The 21,254-nt window shown below is 35.8% G+C and overlaps 2 protein-coding genes, 3 non-coding genes and 2 pseudogenes across 5 annotated transcripts; 4 read left to right on the top strand and 3 right to left on the bottom strand.

The window, feature by feature from the left end:
- Nucleotides 1–5,988: 5,988 nt before the first annotated feature.
- On the bottom strand, nt 5,989–6,107 carry LOC136028581 (5S ribosomal RNA; annotated as a pseudogene).
- Nucleotides 6,108–7,357: 1,250 nt separating this feature from the next.
- On the top strand, nt 7,358–7,762 carry LOC136028553 (histone H2B-like). The gene has a single exon (XM_065706399.1). It carries the CDS (start codon nt 7,358–7,360, stop codon nt 7,760–7,762), a length of 405 nt encoding a protein of 134 aa, XP_065562471.1.
- Nucleotides 7,763–9,153: 1,391 nt separating this feature from the next.
- LOC136028578 (U2 spliceosomal RNA) lies at nt 9,154–9,348 on the top strand. The gene has a single exon (XR_010617839.1). It is a non-coding gene; the product is annotated as a U2 spliceosomal RNA (small nuclear RNA).
- A 1,159-nt stretch (nt 9,349–10,507) lies between these two features.
- LOC136028575 (U1 spliceosomal RNA) lies at nt 10,508–10,671 on the top strand. The gene has a single exon (XR_010617836.1). It is a non-coding gene; the product is annotated as a U1 spliceosomal RNA (small nuclear RNA).
- An 841-nt stretch (nt 10,672–11,512) lies between these two features.
- Nucleotides 11,513–11,628, top strand: LOC136028579 (U5 spliceosomal RNA). The gene has a single exon (XR_010617840.1). It is a non-coding gene; the product is annotated as a U5 spliceosomal RNA (small nuclear RNA).
- A 6,724-nt stretch (nt 11,629–18,352) lies between these two features.
- LOC136028574 (5S ribosomal RNA) lies at nt 18,353–18,471 on the bottom strand (annotated as a pseudogene).
- A 644-nt stretch (nt 18,472–19,115) lies between these two features.
- On the bottom strand, nt 19,116–19,496 carry LOC136028552 (histone H2A-like). Its single transcript, XM_065706398.1, has one exon. The coding sequence runs from the start codon at nt 19,494–19,496 to the stop codon at nt 19,116–19,118; it is 381 nt and encodes a 126-aa protein (XP_065562470.1).
- Nucleotides 19,497–21,254: the final 1,758 nt, after the last annotated feature.

Raw genomic sequence — 21,254 nt, 5'->3', positions numbered from 1 at the left:
GTCAGTACCTCATTCTTTACATTAAAGCTTGAACTTTGTCCCAATTTCTTAAGAATGACCCCTGAATCACAAAAGCCGTAAAATAAATAGTTGAAATTACTAAAATTACTTTAGCGTAAAGAGCGGGGTATTAGGAGGAGGTGAGCCCATCATATGCTTAATAATTTCTGTTCGTTTTAAGTTTTAATACTTTTCCTTACTTTCAGTTGAAAAAAACTTTTTTATATTTATTTTTTTCAAAAATAATGCTAGAAAATCCTGCGCTCCCTTCATGAAAATTTTTTCGCCCTTGATAAATTCCTCTAAGGAAAGTTCCCCAACATACCCCCTCTTCCACCCCCCAACCCCCCCCCACTCCGAAAACGTCTGTACAGTTCCAAATAAACATTACTATACGTAAGCACTGGTCAAAGTTTGTAACTTGTAGCCCCTCCTACGGGGACTGTGGGGGAGTAAGTAGTCCCCGAAGAAATAGTTTTAAGGTTTTTCGACTATGATGAATAAAATGGCTATCTCAGAATTTTAATCCGATGACTTTGGGAAAATAATTGGTGTGGGAGGGGGCCTAGGTACCCTCCAGTTTTTTTGGTCACTTAAAAAGGGCGCTAGAACTCTTCATTTCCGTTAGAATGAGACCTCTTGCAAGATTGTAGGACCAATGGGGCGATGCGATCACCCCTGTGAAAAAACAAAACAACAAAAAAATAAACAAACAAATAAACACGTATCCGTGATGTGCCTTCTGTCAAAATATACAAAATTCCGCATTTTTGTAGACAGGAGTTTAAAACTATTACAACAGGGTTCTCTGATACGCTAAATCTGATGGTGTGATTTTACATTACGATTCTACGACTTTTGAGGTTTGTTTCCCCCTATTTTTTAAAATAAGCAAAATTTTCTCAGGCTCATTATATGTACCTTGCGCATCTTTAGCACATCTTTTAGGGGTTATTTCCTCCTATTTTCTAAAATAGGCAAAATTTTCTCAGGCTCATTATATTTATATAAATCAATCTTTAGCAATGAATTCTATTCTTTTTGAATTGTTGTTTCAACTATTCTAACACAATTCCTTGTGGTGAAATATTTGAGATATTTGTGCGCCCTTTCAAGGGTTCCGGCGTTAGCCAGATCCTTTAAAGAAGCTTCAAAAATTGTTCAACTCCAGATTTTACGTTCTCTTCAAATTTAAGGCGATTTTCACGTCAATTTAAATTTTTTTCTTTAAATCATTTGGCTCAGAAACAATCCTTACACAAAAATATATTTGTTTAGATAAAGGACTACAATTATACTTTTAATCATTTTAATAATTTATAAAATCTTTATCGTTGACGGAAAAGTATTTTAAAACTTTTAATATTGTGCTGTATGGCAAGCAAATTAATTTGTCATATTTTAGATTTCGAATTCATAGTCGTATTTGACCAAAAAAGGTGAGGAATGCTTCTCTAATGGAATTTATTTTTAAAAACTTTAATTCTAAGAAATTGATTCACTTAAAAGAGCACTATATCTATAAGTATTCATTGGAATGAACCTCTAAAATCAATCATTATTGTAAATGAAACGTAGGAGGGCGGGGGGCTGGTAAAATATACGATACAAAATCTAAGAGACAATCTTTTCTGTTTTGTCAACATTTATGTGAATTTTAGCAGATATTTTAGCATATTTAGCAGATATACAAATACACATTTTTGAAATCAAGGGGAGCCGTTGCTATAGGCATTTACCTCGCGTCCTCCCTGGAAAACAACCTCCCCGACAGAAAATATCTCCCTGGAATATACCCTTCCCAAACATAGCCCCTTGGAATTTATCCTCAGCAGAAAATACCTCTAGGAAAAAATCCCCCTTGGAAATCCCCCCCCCATTCGAAAAGTACCCCCTCATGGAAGATACATCTTTGCTGAAAGAAAATTATCCTAAGATTTCTTCCTACTGGAAATTCCTCAGACAATCCCTTCTCCCTGTAGGAAACGACACCACGAAAAATGTCCGTATATTTCCCAATAACAAATACTATCTATATGCAATGAACAAATTACTAAACTTAGAAAGGCACTTGAACTTCTAAAATAGGGTTCTCTTATTGTGTTGTGTGTAGTTAGGGAGAGAGATGCCTCAAAAAAGGCAATTTCATGCCGAAACATCCCAGTAAAAAAAAAAGTGCGAGATGCCTACTTTTGCTCTTAAATTTTGATAATACAAGAAGACAGAAAAAATTGAAAGTGCACTTTGATTCTCGAATCATAAACAAATAAATATCTTTGGGCTATCTCATTTCACACAAGATGTAACATACAGAGCTTTTTGCTGAAAAATTGCAAGTGCTAGGGGTACTGGGATGTTGGTAGGGCTGTGGACCAACTTTATAATATGGAAAACCTGTCTTTCTAAAAAAAAAAAGACTTGGAAAGGGCTGCGGGAATGTTTGAAAGACCGTGAGCCCACTTTATGCTTTCACTTGTGCTTCCAACAATCCATTTATGATTTCTTTTTGAACTAGGTGCCACGCGTTTACCGGTAAGGCCTGAATTATACGCCACTTTCCAAAATCTATTGCTGCAACCATCTATTCGACCAGAGGTCCATAGTTTCCGTGAAATAACAAACTTTGTCTATCAAATTCTGTCGGAACCTTATGGCAATATGAAAAAAAAGAAAAATATATTTAATATAAAAAATATATAAATAATAAAAATAATAAAATATATAAAATATTTATAAATTAAAATGAAAATATATAAAATATATAAAATATTTATATATAAAATATATATATAAAATATATAATAAAATATATATAATATATAAAATATATAAATATTATAAAATATATAAAATATAAAATAATTAAAATATATAAAATATTTTATTATTATAAATTATAAAATAAAAAAATATATTTAATAAAAAAAAAGAAGTTTACAAGCATGGTGGCCATGCTGAATACATACAATGTGTTTCTATTTTACCGAATTATACTTTTATATGACAAACGTTTGTGGCTCTGCAATCAATTTGAATCCTTGCCCTAGCTGCTAGGTAATAAAACCCCTACAAATGCGTTACTTTTTGTTTCTTTGTAAGCATTTATTCATTTCTCTATTGTTTTTACAGAAGAATCTTTTATCATGATTGCAGCGGTAGCTGCAACCTAGTAAAGAGCGAACCACAGCCCATAGTAACCAAAAATTAAAAAATACATTTTGAAAAATACTACCTAGTTAAAAAACATTGCCATCTTGCATTGAATCAGGAATGGTAATTATTATTTTGATTCGTCTTAAAAGTAAAACTTGATGCGAAAAAAATTCATGGTGATTTCGAAAAAAACCTTTAACCCCTCAAAAACGGTGTCAGATCAAAATTAAAAGTGTACTATTGGAATAATCATGGTCAAAAGCCTTATACAGGGAAATTACAGTGAATAGTGGGCCTGTTGAATAGTGGGCCTATAGTGAATAGCCTACTGGGCCTGTTGAAAAAAAAGGAAAATCACATTTTTACATCAGCAGCACTAACCTGTCTCCTGTTTCTTTCTTTCTTTCTTTCTTTTTTTTTTCAACAGGCCCAGTAGGCTACCTGAATATCATAAAGTGGCTTAATGACTCTTTCAAATCTGCAAGTGCCATATGGCACTAAAATGGCAATTTTTTGCCATTTCTCATGGGGTGGCGCTAGCAGGCTATCAGAACATTGTAAACAGATCTTTTGTAGCTCATATACAAGTTATTGCTCATATTTACGTCCTCCATATAAATTCCACCATCAGCATGTTCCAAATATTGCTAAGACTCTTGGTGCCGTTTCTCAAGTGGAAAAGCTGGGGCCAATGGGCTAGCAGAACTGATAAGAGTGATGTTTAATGACTCATTTGAAAGCTATTGCTCATATATACGTGCTTAATTTATTATCAATTTTACCATTTGTAAGTGTGATATCGCACTGAAAAGAACACATCTGGTGCCACTTCTTAAGTGGAAAAGCTTCGAAGCACAAAACAGGTACTATTTTAATAATTAGGTTCCAGAACCCTTCGCTGGAGGTTTACAAGAACCCCTCCTAGCCCCCTTAGTAATTTTCGTAAATCGTCTGCTCATCAGTAAGCTACTGAAACATTAGCTTGCTACCACATTACCGTAGATAGATGTTTGATGGCTCAGTTATTGGCTATTAATTGCATTGAATAGGCTTTTAAAAATTCTACCTTCTCTTAGATTTCAAAGATTTCAATGTTAACTACTTTCTTGGGAGAATTTTCAATGAGCTCTTTGTCATGCGACCTAGTAAAGAGCAAACCATAGCCCATAGTAACTAAGAGTTAAAAAATGCTAAAACAGTCTTTTTTTCTGACCTAGCAAGTTACTAGAACATCATAGAGAGATGCTTAAGAGCTGATTTAAAAGCTATTTCTCATGTCTACGTGGTTTATATAAATTCCACGGACCCCCCCCCCAAGTAATTGTGACATACTTGGAACCTCAGATAACTCAAAACTTTTAAAGCCAGTTCCAATTTTAAAAATAAGAGGTAACTATCAAGATGATTAAGGTGATTTAAAAGATAGTAAAAGACATGGTCTCTTTTTTTATTATTAGATAAAAAAAAACAAGTTTTTTTTTAACTGCAAGTAACTAGCGATATTAAAACTTAAAACGAACAGAAATTATTCCTTATATGTAAAGGGTTGTCCCCTCTTCAACGCCTCGCTCTTTACGCTAAAGTTTGACTCTTTCTCACAATTCTTCTTTTAAAAAAGTAAAAAACTTTAGCGTAAAGAGCGAGAGGTTGATGAGGGGACGACCGCTTTCATATAAAAAATCATATTTGAGAGAGTCGTTGACGCGGCGCTGTTGAAGGAACAACTTTAAAAGTTGGTCTTTGATTGAAATCAGTTGTTTACGTGGCGCTACTGAAGGAACCAGTAGACTTTTGCTATGTAGGTAGATGCTATTGAAAGACTAAGGCAATTTGAACTTTGCAATGGAGTTGAGCCCGAAAACATATAAAGAGGATTTGGATATGGACAAATCAAAGACTAACTTTAAAGTAAGTCTTTGATTTTAGTCAGTCGTTGACGCGGCGCTATTGAAGGAATTAGTAGATTTTGCATTAGATGCTATTGAAAGACTAGAGCAATTTGAGCATTGATGGACCCGAAAACATATGAAGAGGATTTGGACATGGACAAATCAAAGACTAACTTTACAGTAAGTCAGTTGTTTACGCGGCGCTATTGAAGGAACAAGTAGAATTTTGCTATAGATGCTATTGAAAGACTAAGGCACTTTGAACTTTGCAAGGGAGTTGAGCCCACAAAATATTTGACGAGGATTTGGACATGCCACTAATGCTAATTAGAGGTAAAGTGCCCCCAATGGAATATACTGAATTACACGTCAACTTTTCAGAAATCAGGAATGAGTGGTATTCAACTGTTGTTTTGGCTTAGCTGATGAGCCAAAAAATAAGTTAAGTCAAAAATTGTGATATTATAAGCCTTCAATATATGTTACCGATAGATGGGACTCAAGGAGATGCCCCAAGGGCTAAAGAACCAATCCCGGCATAGGAGAATTAGCCAGTGAAAACTGTCTGTTTCTTGGTGGCTTTCAACTTGATTTCGTTGCTCGAATGGTCAACTAAAATATTTTGGGGAGCTTATAATGTCACTTTGGTTACAATTTTGGACTTTGTTTATTGGCTTAAATAAATGTGAGTCAACTGTTGTGGCCATTCAATTAGTCAACTTCATTTACTGGTTTATCACCTAAGCCAAAACAGTTGACTCAAAATTATTTATTACAGATGGATGGGAATCAAGGAGATGTCCCATTTAGTCTTTTTCTTCTTTTTTTGCTTGTAAAAGATATAATCAATTTGGTGCTATTTGAATAAGGAAACGCGTCTGTTTTGGAAAATTATTTTACTTGGAAAAACAGAAATCATAATAATAATTAAAATAAAAAAAGAAAACGCCAACAGCACCCGGTGTTCCCAGGCGGTCACCCATCCAAGTACTGACCGGGCCCGACGTTGTGTGACTTCCAGGATCTGACGAGACTGGGTACTTTCAGCGTGGTATGGCTGAGATATTTTGTAACAAAATAGTTGATGGTCAACAAAGTGAAAAGAAATTAAAAAATGCCAAATTTTAGCGAGTTCATGAAGCATTGTTTCAGTAGAATAACATTTAGAAAGAATCAAACCATGTTTATTCATTTAATTTTTTTTCAAATTTTTTCCTTCCGAAACAAAGCTGGAAGCCCCCAAAATTTTTCTACCTTTGATGACACCCCTATAGCTTCCTAATTTAGATTTGTCAAATTAGAAGGCTCTTGTTTTTCAAACAGCTCATCGATTTTCGTAGTAAAATCTATTGGTTTTTGGGGGAAGTGAGCTCCCTCTCCTAATAAATTCCTATGCATTGTAACTAGATCAATGTGCGAGCAAACTTTATTTCTTTTAATAAAAGGGCAAGTCTCGAAAATTTATTTAGATTTTGTCGGGGTACAATTTATGAGTTTTTTAATAAGAAAAAAAATTTGTCCCCCGCCTCCAGTAAATTCTTGCGCATTTGTTACTAATTAAATGTGAAGGCCCATTTTTTTGCCTTTTTAGATTCAGTTTATTTTCTTTTCATAGGTTTGTCCTTTCCACGTGGTCACGTGCTACATTGTTTTTCAATTAATTGGTAGCCCTTAAAAGGGCTGTTGGGTGTCTTGAAGCAGGGACGAAGTTCATTTAAGCCTTTGCCGGATTTTCAGTCTTCTTTGGTAGAAGGACTGCTTGAATGTTGGGCAAAACGCCCCCTTGAGCAATGGTAACGCCCGACAGGAGCTTGTTCAGTTCTTCGTCGTTTCTAATGGCAAGCTGAAGTTGACGAGGAATGATGCGAGTTTTTTTTGTTGTCTCGTGCAGCATCGCCCGCAAGCTCAAGGACCTCGGCCGCCAAATATTCCATCACTGCTGCAAGGTAAATGGGTGCCCCTGCACCAACTCGCTCTGCATAGTTGCCCTTTCTCAGAAGACGGTGGATTCTTCCAACTGGGAATTGAAGACCGGCCCTATTTGAACAAGACTTTACCTTTCCTTTCACTTTTCCACCCTTCCCTCTTCCTGACATGATTTCTTGGCTACGAAATTCGCTTTGACTACAATCACCACAAATTCACAAGGCTGTCTGTTTCTGAATAACAAAAGCGCAAACAATTTATACTGGAGCCAAGAGCTTGAGTTGCTCTGAAAACAAGTTTGTGCGAAAACTGTAGCTTGTATAAAACCGTGTCGAATTTTACAAACACTATCCAGTCGAAAACTAGATTTTATCAAGGAATCATTGATTATGGCACCTAAAACTTCAGGAAAAGCAGCAAAGAAAGCTGGAAAGGCACAGAAAAATCTAACTAAAACTGATCAGAAAAGGAAACGAAAGAGAAAGGAAAGCTACGCCATTTACATTTACAAAGTTCTCAAGCAAGTGCACCCCGACACTGGTGTTTCCCGTAAGGCCATAAGCATCATGAATAGCTTTGTCAACGACATCTTTGAAAGGATTGCCGCGGAGGCCTCTCGCCTAAATCACTACAACAAAAGGTCCACCATCACTAGCAGAGAGGTTCAAACTGCTGTGAGGTTACTCCTTCCCGGGGAACTTGCCAAGCACGCTGTTAGCAAAGGTACTAAAGCTGTAACAAAATACACAAGCTCCAAATATGGTGTTTTCTCCCGTCTACTACCGCCCAATTAGCTGGGCCCTAACAAACAGCCCTTTTAAGGGCTAACACCCTATTTTAAAACCTCTCAAATTACTTTCATTGCTCGTAGCTTTGATGTGTGAAATTTCGGGTAAAGTCAATAATACAACTTTCCATTTTCAAAATTCCCTTTTTCGGTGGTTGGTCTCAATTTGCTAGTATAGAAAGTAATATCGACGGATAGTTGGAAGAGAATGGGGGGGGGTGGCTTTTTCCAACACTTTCCCTTGGAAACCATAGAAAGCCTTTTAATAGGTCTCTTGGAAATTTCTGGATGCTGGCCTAATTTTGCGTTTGTATATGGTTCTTTTTAATTAGATTTTGTTGAATGCCACACCGAATCTATGACCCATTTTATCAATAATGAGGTCTTTATTAATGATTTCAACCACTTTGTTATTGTTTCAAGCTTCTTTCCTTTCTTTTTTCTAGCAGCACAATAATGTTGTTTAAGGATATTTCACGTGTTTGTTTGAACCAAGTAGTGGCCCTTAAAAGGGCCGTTGGTTAAGAATCAGTTATATAGAATAAGGGCACTTAAGCTCTCTCGCCACGGATACGACGGGCAAGATGAATGTCTTTTGGCATGATGGTCACCCTCTTGGCGTGAATGGCGCACAAGTTGGTATTCTCAAAAAGTCCAACTAGGTACGCCTCACTGGCTTCTTGTAGGGCCATCACAGCCGAGCTCTGGAACCTTAAGTCAGTTTTGAAATCCTGGGCGATCTCTCGCACATGTCTCTGAAACGGCAATTTCCGTATCAAGAGTTCGGTACTCTTTTGATGTCTCTCTATAGTCAGGGCTGCCAAATTTTTTTTTAAGGAGTGTGTCATATTTTTTCCAAAAATGTGCTTTTTGTGTCATCTCAGATTCGATAATGTGTCACAAAATGTGTCATTTTTTTTCCACAAGTGGTATCATATTTAATTGTCAAATCTTTATTTAGAGTTTTGAATATATAATCTTTTCCAAATCAGTTCAAAAAGGAGTAAACTTAACCTTATCCTATTATCTTGGGATCATGACCTTTTTATGGCGTCATGAAAGAAATAGAAACATTCGATTAAGTTAATGTTACACCCAATGAATTTGTGTCTGAGCGGCCAACGAGGCAAGTTTACATTTATAAAAATTTTAGGGACAATCAATTCCGACAGCGAATTGAAAATAGACTTTTCGTATGACGTCGTAATCGTAATCGGCTCTATACATAATAAGCTTTATTGGCTAAGCTTTTTATTTACTCAATATGTAAGCCATTCAACCAGCTTCAATGTAGTATTTTTGTCATATTTGTTGGTGCCTTTTTAAACCAGACGGATTATTCCGAAGGAAAGACGTTACTCGTATTCTTATAATAACTTTGACAATCCTTGTTGAATTATCGCTTCTCGGCCTTTTGGCTAAGATCAAAGTGTAGTATTTGTTCCTATCAGTTTAATATCTGATACGGCCCCTACATGGGGCTCAGAATATTAAACTGATTTTTGGAAACCGGAGGGATGTCGGGGCTTGCTCCGCTCCCTTCACGCGTGGTACTGCGTCATCCCGGAGATACTGCAATACCGGGCCAACGAAATGACTGAAATACTTTTCAAACGGAATGTGAAATGACTGAAATGCATTCTACAACATATTTTGGTACAAGGAATCGGTATGGTCAGGACTGGCCCTTGTTTCGTTAGCAGGCTTTTCCCGCAGAACCGTCCTAAATTTTACAGAAATCTATTCTGTCTCCAGAGGGAGAAGACTTTGTGATTGATGGGCCTGTACGAGATTGGATGAAAACGATTCTTGTATTTATCTCTTAAGCCCTTAGATGGTGTAAAAGCGAGCCAAGTCCAAGCTACATTTAGTTCTCTTTTGTTTCGTCTTAGAAAGTAATTATTTCTGGATTTATTATCCTTACAGCATAGCCAGGTAATTTATTTAGGCTAAAAAGTAAAAGACAAAGCATTGCACAAGAAATCTGAACAAAGCTACCTCAAATCAATACACACTATTACTGCTTAAGGCGATTGATCTTCTGCCCTTGAAAAATCAAAAGATACCACCATCTTGGAATGCAACTTTCCTCGTACAACTTTGTTTCTACGAAGTCCTTTTAGCTCGAGTCCTTCTTATAGGACTTTTTTTCCATTTCTTTTGCTTTTCTACAGCGGCATAATTTCGTCAAAATCCAAACTTGAAGGGGATGGAGGGGCAAAGTTGGAGCCCTTTTTCCAAAATCAAATGAAAAAGGCAGTAAAAACTAAACAGAAGCCATTTAGTACCACAAAAGTACTATTTAGTACTCTAAAAGGACTATAAAGTTAGTTCAAAAAAAAAAAAAAATGATGTGTTTCTGTAGATGCTTGAATTTATAGGTTTACATTAGTTTTGACAAAATTTTGGAAGGAACTAAATTTCAGAAAGGGGTGGGGAGGGGCAGTTGCCCCTCCCAGTTCCATACCAAATTTTACCCCTACTTTTCCATAGTTCGAACCTTAGAGTTGTTTAATAAGCTTAGATCAAATTCTCCTTACTAGAATTATACTTGAAGGCCATCTATTCTTCAAGACAGTCTTCTGGCTGCATTGTTAGTAATAGGATGGAATTATAGAATTAATCAAGTAAATGACAAATGAAAAGGACAAAAAGTTGCATCTGTTTAATAAATTAGAGTTTCGGAGTGGCATTCAAAGCAACCGGATTTATGTCGAAAGATATTAGTAAAATGTTAGATTCTGAAGAATTCATACTTACCTGGCTGGGGAGCTGCCTTGATCATGAAGGAGGCGCTCCCAGGGTGAGGCCTTTCCATTGCACTTCGAATTGGCTGACCCCTGTGATTACCCAAAATGGGGGTAACTCAACAGCGTAATTTTTGGTAGTGGGGGACTGCGTTCACGCGGACCCCTGTCCACACATTGAAAAGGTTTCTTCCTTTGAGTCTACACTATGTTGCAAATTGTGAGCTGAAAGAGAAAAGTATACAAATTGTTGGTGTTAAGACCAAGTAAATTGGACTGTTGGGCCGTATTGAAAAAAATTAATTTACTGACAAGCTGACATGTTTTAAATATTACGGAGAGAGTTGAGCGTATGCTTTACAGAAAATGGTTCTGGAATGTTCTCCAGAACATCGCTTAAATAAACACATTTTGTTTTTCTTAGTCTTGTGCTAAAGCAAATGATGGTATCAATGACCAGTCGCCATAATTAAATTAAATTGCCTAAACTGATTGAATTCCTGATGCATTTTGTTTTTGAAAATACTCTGTAATTATCGAAACTAATTGGCTTTTAAATTGAACTAGGAATCGAATCAAATTGCTGAAATTTAAATTAAGTCACAAAGGCTAGTCTTAAAAAGTGAAATGCCCTTGGTCACTACACATTTTATCAAGTCAATTGCATTGGCAACATATCAAACTAAGAATTCCTTCACTACCGCTAAGCTTCTTGGAATATTTTAATAGGGGGGCCTTTGGCTACAACAATTGATCGACCATTCAGCTACATTACAATTATTTTTGGGCCTGATTACTGAATATTTATGTTATTTTCTGCGGATGTAGTTTAAGTAGCATGTCATTAAAGTTGCCCATGAATTGCTGTTCATTGAATATGTTTTCGCATCATATGATTTTTTGGCCCGTAATTACTTGATTCAACATTGAATTTCTTATTGTTTTCAAACCTTGTTAGAAACCACGAGGATTAATTTTTATATACCCAAGTCAACCTTAGAAATTTTCATAGCTCTGGCTTCTCCTCATATCGATTTAATTTTTCGCCTTTTACTAAAGATTACCATGGGGAGGGGCGCTTGATGAGTCTTAACAAATTTTTGAATGCCGAAAGGCAGACTCGTCTACACTATTGTTGTATATTTTAACATTTCAAGATTACTTATCTCTTGATTAGGGTTGTCAGACCAAGTAACCAGGGTTGCCAAATTGACACATTTTGTGTCAAAATGACACAATTTGATGTTGCGTGACACAATGACACATTAAGTCGAAATGATGACATAATCGAAGAAAATGACACATTTTTCAATAAAAAATGACACAATCGACAAAAATGACACTTTTTTGTCCTCCAAGTCTTGTTTTTTAAAAGAAAAGTAAAATTTCAATTTTCTACCTCCATGAAAGCTATAAATGAAAGCCATGAAAGCATGAAACATGGAAAGGGAAAAACTTGCCTTTATGTCGGATTTAAATAATAACATAAATAATAAGCTGGTGTTTACTGCTTGAAATGATACAGATTAATAATAGCTTGTTGTCATTTCCTGTAATGTTATTAAGTAGCAAACCTGCGTGGGTTTTGTTTCTTAAATAAATTAAATAAAATAAAACAAGTTTTTTTTAACAGAAAGTAAGGAGCTGCGTTAAAACTTAAAACGAACAGAAATTACTTCGTATATGAAAGGGGCTGTTTCCTCATCAACGCCCCTCTTTTTACGCTAAAGTTTGACTCTCTCTCTTAACTCTACTTTTTAAAACGGTAAAAAACTTTAGCGTAAAGAGCGGGGCGTTGATGAGGAAGCAGCCCCTTTCATATGCGAAGTAATTTCTGTTTGTTTTAAGTTTTAATGCCGTTCCTTACTTTCTGTTAAAAAAACATGTTTTTTTTAATTAATATCTGTTTTGATTTTGGCTCTCCGCAGATGAATAATTAAAACGCAATTTGTATATTTATTTTTTCAGCTAAATGGCTTTCTCCTAGTTTCGATCGAATGATTTTGAGAAAAAAAAGAGCAGGGGAGGAAGTCTAGTTACCCTCCGATTTTTTGGCTACTTAAAAAGGCAACTAGAACTTTTAATTTTTTATGAATGTTTTCATTATTAAAAGATATAGGTAACCTATAAATTAGCTTACATAACAAACTTCTGTATTCTCAATTTTTTATTACGTATATGAGGGGATTCACCCCCTTGTCAGTACCTCATTCTTTACATTAAAGCTTGAATTTTGTCCCAATTTCTTAAGAATGACCCCTGAATCCCAAAAGCCGTAAAATAAATAGTTGAAATTACTAAAATTACTTTAGCGTAAAGAGCGGAGTATTAGGAGGAGGTGAGCCCATCATATGCTTAATAATTTCTGTTCTTTTTAAGTTTTAATACTTTTCCTTACTTTCAGTTGAAAAAACTATTTATATTTATTTTTTCATTTTTTTCAAAAATAATGCTAGAAAATCCTGCGCTCCCTTCATGAAATTTTTTTTCGCCCATGATAAATTCCTCTAAGGAAAGTTCCCCAACATACCCCCCTCTTTCCACCCCCCCCCCCCGAAAATGTCTGTACAGTTCCAAATAAACATTACTATACGTAAGCACTGGTCAAAGTTTGTAACTTGTAGCCCCTCCTACGAGGACTGTGGGGGAGTAAGTCGTCCCCAAAGAAATAGTTTTAAGGTTTTTCGACTATGATGAATAAAATGGATATCTCAGAATTTTAATCCGGTGACTTTGGGAAAATAATTGGTGTGGGAGGGGGCCTACGTACCCTCCAGTTTTTTTGTCACTTAAAAAGGGCGCTAGAACTCTTCATTTCCGTTAGAATGAGCACTCTTGCAAGATTGTAGGACCAATGGGGCGATGCGATCACCCCTGTGAAAAAACAAAACAATAAAAAAACAAACAAACAAATAAACACGTATTCGTGATCTGCCTTCTGTCAAAAAATACAAAATTCCGCATTTTTGTAGACAGAGGTTTGAAACTATTACAACAGGGTTCTCTGATACGCTAAATCTGATGGTGTGATTTTACGTTACGATTCTACGACTTTTAGGGGTTGTTTCCCCCTATTTTTTAAAATAATCAAAATTTTCTCAGGCTCATTATATGTATATACCTTGCTCATCTTTAGCAATGAGTTCTGTTCTTTTTGAATTGTTGTTTCAACTATTCCAACACAATTCCTTGTGATGAAATATTTGAGATATTTATGCGCCCATTCAAAGGTTCCGGCATTAGCCAGATCCTTTAAAGGAGCTTCAAAAATTGTTCAGTTCTTAATTCTAGTTTATCTTCAGATTTAAGGCGATTTCCACGTCAATTTAAATTTTTTTCTTTAAATCATTTGGCTCAGAAACAATCCTTACACAAAAATATATTTGTTTAGATAAAGGACTAAAATTATACTTTTAATCATTTTAATAATTTATAAAATCTTTATCGTTGACGAAAAAGTATTTTAAAAGTTTTAATAATGTACTATATGGCAAGCAAATTAATTTGTCATATTTTAGATTTCGAATTCATAGTCGTATTTGACCAAAAAAGGTGAGGAATGCTTCTCTAATGGAATTTATTTTTAAAAACTTTAATTCTAAGAAATTGATTCACTTAAAAGAGCACTATATCTATAAGTATTCATTGGAATGAACCTCTAAAATCAATCATTACTGTAAATGAAACTTAGGAGGGCGGGGGGCTGGTAAAATATACGATACAAAATCTATGAGACAATCTTTTCTGTTTTGTCAACATTTATGTAAAAAAAAAATTATTTTTCCAATGAAACTACGGAGAAATGGAGCATATTTAGCAGATATACAAATACACATTTTTGGAATCAAGGGGAGCAGTGGCTACAGGCATTTACCTCGCGTCCTCCCTGGAAAACAACCTCCCCGACAGAAAATATCTCCCTGGAATATACCCTTCCCAAACATAGCCCCTTGGAATTTATCCCCAGCAGAAAATACCCCTAGGAAAAAATCCCCCTTGGAAATCCCCCCCCCATTCGAAAAGTACCCCCTCATGGAAGATGCATCTTCGCTGAAAGAAAATTATCCTAAGATTTCTTCCTACTGGAAATTCCTCAGACAATCCCTTCTCCCTGCAGGAAACTCCACCGCGAAAAATGTCCGTATATTTCCCAATAACAAATACTATCTATATGCAATGAACAAATTACTAAACTTAGAAAGGCACTTGAACTCCTACAATAGGGTTCTCTTATTGTGTTGTATGTAGTTAGGGAGAGAGATGCCTCAAAAAAGGCAATTTCATCCCGAAACATCCCAGTAAAAGAAAAAGTGCGAGATGCCTACTTTTGCTCTTAAATTTTGATAATACAAGAAGACAGAACAAATTGAAAGGCCTTTTATGCACTTTGATTCTCGAATCATAAACAAATAAACATCTTTGGGCTATCTCATTTCACACAAGATGTAACATACAGAGCTTTTTGCTGAAAAATTGCAAGTGCTAGGGGTACTGGGATATTGGTAGGGCTCTGTACTAACTTTATAATATGGAAAACCTGTCTTTCTAAAAAAAAAAAAAAACTTGGAAAGGGCTGCGGAAATGTTTGAAAGACCGTGAGCCCACTTTATGCTTCCACTTGTGCTTCCAACAATCCATTTGTGATTTCTTTTTAACCAGGTGCCACGCGTTTACTGGTAAGGCCTGAATTATACGCCACTTTCCAAAATCTATTACTGCAACCATCTATTCGACCAGAGGTCCATAGTTTCCGTGAAATAACAAACTTTGTCTATCAAATTCTGTCGGAACCTTATGGCAATATGAAAAAAAAAGAAAAAATATATATTTAATATAAAAAAAAGAAGTTTACAAGCATGGTGGCCATGCTGAATACATACAATGTGTTTCTATTTTACCGAATTATACTTTTATATGACAAACGTTTGTGGCTCTGCAATCAATTTGAATCCTTGCCCTAGCTGCTAGGTAATAAAACCCCTACAAATGCGTTACTTTTTGTTTCTTTGTAAGCATTTATTCATTTCTCTATTGTTTTTACAGAAGAATCTTTTATCATGATTGCAGCGGTAGCTGCAACCTAGTAAAGAGCGAACCACAGCCCATAGTAACCAAAAATTAAAAATAAATTTGAAAAATACTACCTAGTTAAAAAAATTGCCATCTTGCATTGACTCAGGAATGGTAATTATTATTTTGATTCGTCTTAAAATTAAAACTTTATGCGAAAAAAATTCATGGTGATTTCGAAAAAAAACCTTTAACCCCTCAAAAACGGCGTCAGATCAAAATTAAAAGTGTACTATTGGAATAATCATGGTCAAAAGCCTTATACAGGGAAATTACAGTGAATAGTGAAATTACCTTGAATAAAAAGGAAAATCACATTTTTACATCAGCAGCACTGATCTGTCTCCTTTTTTTTTCATTTCATTTTTTCTTTCATTCTCATTTTTTTTCATTTCATTTTTTCTTTTTCTTTTTCTCTTTTTTTTCAACAGGCCCAGTGGACTACCTGAATATCATAAAGTGGCTTAATGACTCTTTCAAATCTGTAAATGCCATATGGCTAGCAGGCCATATGGCCATATGGCTAGCATATGGCGCTAGCAGGCTATCAGAACATTGTAAACAAATCTTTTGTAGCTCATATACAAGTTATTGCTCATATTTACGTCCCCCATATAAATTCCACCATCAGCATGTTCCAAATATTGCTAAGACTCTTGCTGCCGTTTCTCAAGTGGAAAAGCTGGGGCCAATGGGCTAGCAGAACTGATAAGAGTGATGTTTAATGACTCATTTGCAAGCTATTGCTCATATATACGTGCTTAATTTATTATCAATTTTACCATTTGTAAGTGTGATATCGCACTGAAAAGAACACATCTGGTGCCACTTCTTAAGTGGAAAAGCTTCGAAGCACAAAACAGGTACTATTTTAATAGTTAGGTTCCAGAACCCTTCGCTGGAGGTTTACAAGAACCCCTCCTAGCCCCCTTAGTAATTTTCGTAAATCGTCTGCTCATCAGTAAGCTACTGAAACATTAGCTTGCTACCACATTACCCTAGATAGATGTTTGATGGCTCAGTTATTGGCTATTAATTGCATTGAATAGGCTTTTAAAAATTCTACCTTCTCTTAGATTTCACAGATTTCAATGTTAACTACTTTCTTGGGAGAATTTCCAATGAGCTCTTTGTCATAGGGCCTAGTAAAGAGCAAACCATAGCCCATAGTAACTAAGAGTTAAAAAATGCTAAAACATTCTTTTTTTCTGACCTAGCAAGTTACTAGAACATCATAGAGAGATGCTTAAGAGCTGATTTAAAAGCTATTTCTCATGTCTACGTGGTTTATATAAATTCCACGGACCCCCCCCCCCCAAGTAATTGTGACATACTTGGAACCTCAGATAACCCAAAACTTTTAAAGCCAGTTCCAATTTTAAAAATAAGAGGTTGCTATCAAGATGATTAAGGTGATTTAAAAGATAGTAAAAGACATGGTCTCTTTTTTTATTATTAGATAAAAAAACAAGTTTTTTTTTAACTGCAAGTAACTAGCGATATTAAAACTTAAAACGAACAGAAATTATTCCTTATATGCAAAGGGTTGTCCCCTCTTCAACGCCTCGCTCTTTACGCTAAAGTTTGACTCTTTCTCACAATTCTTCTTTTAGAAAAGTAAAAAACTTTAGCGTAAAGAGCGAGAGGTTGATGAGGGGACGACCGCTTTCATATAAAAAATCATATTTGAGAGAGTCGTTGACGCGGCGCTGATGAAGGAACAACTTTAAAAGTTGGTCTTTGATTGAAATCAGTTGTTTACGTGGCGCTACTGAAGGAACCAGTAGACTTTTGCTATGTAGGTAGATGCTATTGAAAGACTAAGGCAATTTGAACTTTGCAATGGAGTTGAGCCCGAAAACATATAAAGAGGATTTGGACATGGACAAATCAAAGACTAACTTTAAAGTAAGTCTTTGATTTTAGTCAGTTGTTGACGCGGCGCTATTGAAGGAATTAGTAGATTTTGCTATAGATGCTATTGAAAGACTAGAGCAATTTGAGCATTGATGGACCCGAAAACATATGAAGAGGATTTGGACATGGACAAATCAAAGACTAACTTTAAAGTAAGTCAGTTGTTTACGCGGCGCTATTGAAGGAACAAGTAGAATTTTGCTATAGATGCTATTGAAAGACCAAGGCACTTTGAACTTTGCAAGGGAGTTGAGCCCACAAAATATTTGACGAGGATTTGGACATGCCACTCATGCTAATTAGAGGTAAAGTGCCCCCAATGGAATATACTGAATTACACGTCAACTTTTCAGAAATCAGGAATGAGTGGTAGTCAACTGTTGTTTTGGCTTAGCTGATGAGCCAAAAAATAAGTTAAGTCAAAAATTGTGATATTATAAGCCTTCAATATATGTTACCGATAGATGGGACTCAAGGAGATGCCCCAAGGGCTAAAGAACCAATCCCGGCATAGGAGAATTAGCCAGTGAAAACTGTCTGTTTCTTGATGGCTTTCAACTTGATTTCGTTGCTCGAATGGTCAACTAAAATATTTTGGGGAGCTTATAATGTCACTTTGGTTACAATTTTGGACTTTGTTTATTGGCTTAAATAAATGTGAGTCAACTGTTGTGGCCATTCAATTTGTCAACTTCATTTACTGGTTTATCACCTAAGCCAAAACAGATGACTCAAAATTATTTATTACAGATGGATGGGAATCAAGGAGATGTCCCATTTAGTCTTTTTCTTCTTTTTTTTCTTGTAAAAAATAATAAAATAATAAAAAATAAAAAAATATCTTGTAAAATAAAAAAAGAAAACGCCAACAGCACCCGGTGTTCCCAGGCGGTCACCCATCCAAGTACTGACCGGGCCCGACGTTGTGTGACTTCCAGGATCTGACGAGACTGGGTACTTTCAACGTGGTATGGCTGAGAGATTTTGTAACAAAATAGTTGATGGTCAACAAAGTGAAAAGAAATAAAAAAAATGCCAAATTTTAGCGAGTTCATGAAGCATTGTTTCAGTAGAATAACATTTAGAAAGAATCAAACCATGTTTATTCATTTAATTTTTTTTTCAACTTTTTTCCTTCCGAAACAAAGCTGGAAGCCCCCAAAATTTTTCTACCTTTGATGACAACCCTATAGCTTCCTAATTTAGATTTGTCAAATTAGAAGGCTCTTGTTTTTCAAACAGCTCATCGATTTTCGTAGTAAAATCTATTGGTTTTTGGGGGAAGTGAGCTCCCTCTCCTATAATAAATTCCTATGCATTGTAACTAGATCAATGTGCGAGCAAACTTTATTTCTTTTAATAAAAGGGCAAGTCTCAAAAATTTATTTAGATTTTGTCGGGGTACAATTTATAAGTTTTTTAAGAAGAAAAAAAAATATGTCCCCTGCCTCCAGTAAATTCTTGCGCATTTGTTACTAATTAAATGTGAAGGTCCCTTTTTAGATTCAGTTTATTTTCTTTTCATAGGTTTGTCCTTTCCAGGTGGTCACGTGCTACATTGTTTTTCAATGTATTGGTAGCCCTTAAAAGGGCCGTTGGGTATCTTGAAGCAGGGCCGAAGTTCATTTAAGCCTTTGCCGGTTTTTCAGTTTTCTTTGGTAGAAGGACTGCTTGAATGTTGGGCAAAACACCTCCTTGAGCAATGGTAACGCCCGACAGGAGCTTGTTCAGTTCTTCGTCGTTCCTAATGGCAAGCTGAAGGTGACGAGGAATGATGCGAGTTTTTTTGTTGTCTCGTGCAGCATTGCCCGCGAGCTCAAGGACCTCGGCCACCAAATACTCCATCACTGCTGCAAGGTATACGGGTGCCCCTGCACCAACTCGCTCCGCATAGTTGCCCTTTCTCAGAAGACAGGGGATTCTTCCAACTGGGAATTGAAGACCGGCCCTATTTGAACGAGACTTTGCCTTTCCTTTCACTTTTCCACCCTTTCCTCTTCCTGACATGATTTCTTGGTTACAAAATTCGCTTTGACTACAATCACCACAAATTCACAAGGCTGTCTGTTTCTGAATAACAAAAGCGCAAACTATTTATACTGGAGCCAAGAGCTTGAGTTCCTCTGAAAACAAATTTGTGTGAGAATTGTAGCTTGTATAAAACCGGATCGAATTTTACAAACACTATCCAGTCGAAAACTAGATTTTGTCAAGGAATCACTGATCATGGCACCTAAAACTTAAGGAAAAGCAGCAAAGAAAGCTGGAAAGGCACAGAAAAACATAACTAAAACTGATAAGAAAATGAAACGAAAGAGGAAGGAAAGCTACGCCATTTACATTTACAAAGTTCTCAAACAGGGCTGCCAAATTGACATAATTTGTGTCAAAATGACACAATTTGATGTTGCGTGACACAATGACACATTAAGTTGAAATGATGACACAATCGACGAAAATGACACATTTTTCAATAAAAAATGACACAATCGACAAAAATGACACATTTTTGTCATCCAAGTCTTGTTTTTTTAAAGCAAAGTAAAATTTCAATTTTATACCTCCATGAAAGCTACAAACTAATGGAAGGGAATAGCACTACCTAACAGTGGCAGTAGTACATAAACAGTGCGGAATACAGGACAGATGCCATCACCATATTTAAAATTCAAACCACGTGAAGAAAACAGCCATATGCAGAAATTTCAAATCGAAATGTACGCTGAATATCTGATCTTAATAGGCTTTTTGATTGAGTATTTGATGTAGCCAACTGGTACGTACTTAATAGTAAAAAGTAAACAGCATGCAGTTTACCAAAGCTGTATGCATAAGCAACAGCTCCCATTTTTAGGAGTACAGGAAAGGTATCCCACCTCGGACAAGATTACAAATATCCAGAGATGTCTTTCCTTCGGAATAATCCGTCTGGTTTAAAAAGGCACCAACAAATATGACAAAAATACTACATTGAAGCTGGTTGAATGGCTTACATATTGAGTAAATAAAAAGCTTAGCCAATAAAGCTTATTATGTATAGAGCCGATTACGATTACGACGTCATACGAAAAGTCTATTTTCAATTTACTGTCAGAATTGATTGTCCCTAAAATTCTTATAAATGTAAACTTGCCTCGTTGGCCGCTCAGACACAAATTCATTGTGTGTAACTTTAACTTAATCGAATGTTTCTATTTCTTTCATGACGCCATAAAAAAGTCATGATCCCAAGATAATAGGATAAGGTTAAGTTTCCTCCTTTTTGAACTGATTTGGAAAAGATTATATATTCAAAACTCTAAATACAGATTTGACAGTTAAATATGATACCACTTGTGGCAAAAAAAATGTCACATTTTGTGACACATTATCGAATCTGAGATGACACAAAAAGCACATTTTTGGAAAAAATATGACACACTCCTTAAAAAAAAATTTGGCAGCCCTGCAAGTAACCATGGAAAACGCAGAATAATTGAAGTCATTTATGAACAAAAATCCAATCTTTTCAAAAATATAATACAAATTGTGAAATTATGGGCAGATAGCAAAAAGGGACAGTAATTTTGAAGTATGGCACAGCTTCTAGGGGTGTCTAAATAGGCTATGTTTATAGTGAAATAGACGTGATTAGTGTTGTTAGTTGCCTAGTTGCCTACAGCTCTTCAGTTGACAAGTGGCTGGCTAAATGTTTGTTGTTATCTTTTTCAGATTACATCCAAGGGAAGCTACTTTTAAGCGGGCAAGGGATGCTTGAAGGCACTC

The sequence above is a fragment of the Artemia franciscana genome, chromosome 6 (assembly GCF_032884065.1).
Source record: "Artemia franciscana chromosome 6, ASM3288406v1, whole genome shotgun sequence".
Lineage (NCBI taxonomy): Eukaryota > Metazoa > Arthropoda > Branchiopoda > Anostraca > Artemiidae > Artemia > Artemia franciscana.
This window is presented reverse-complemented; position numbering and strand designations above follow the sequence as displayed.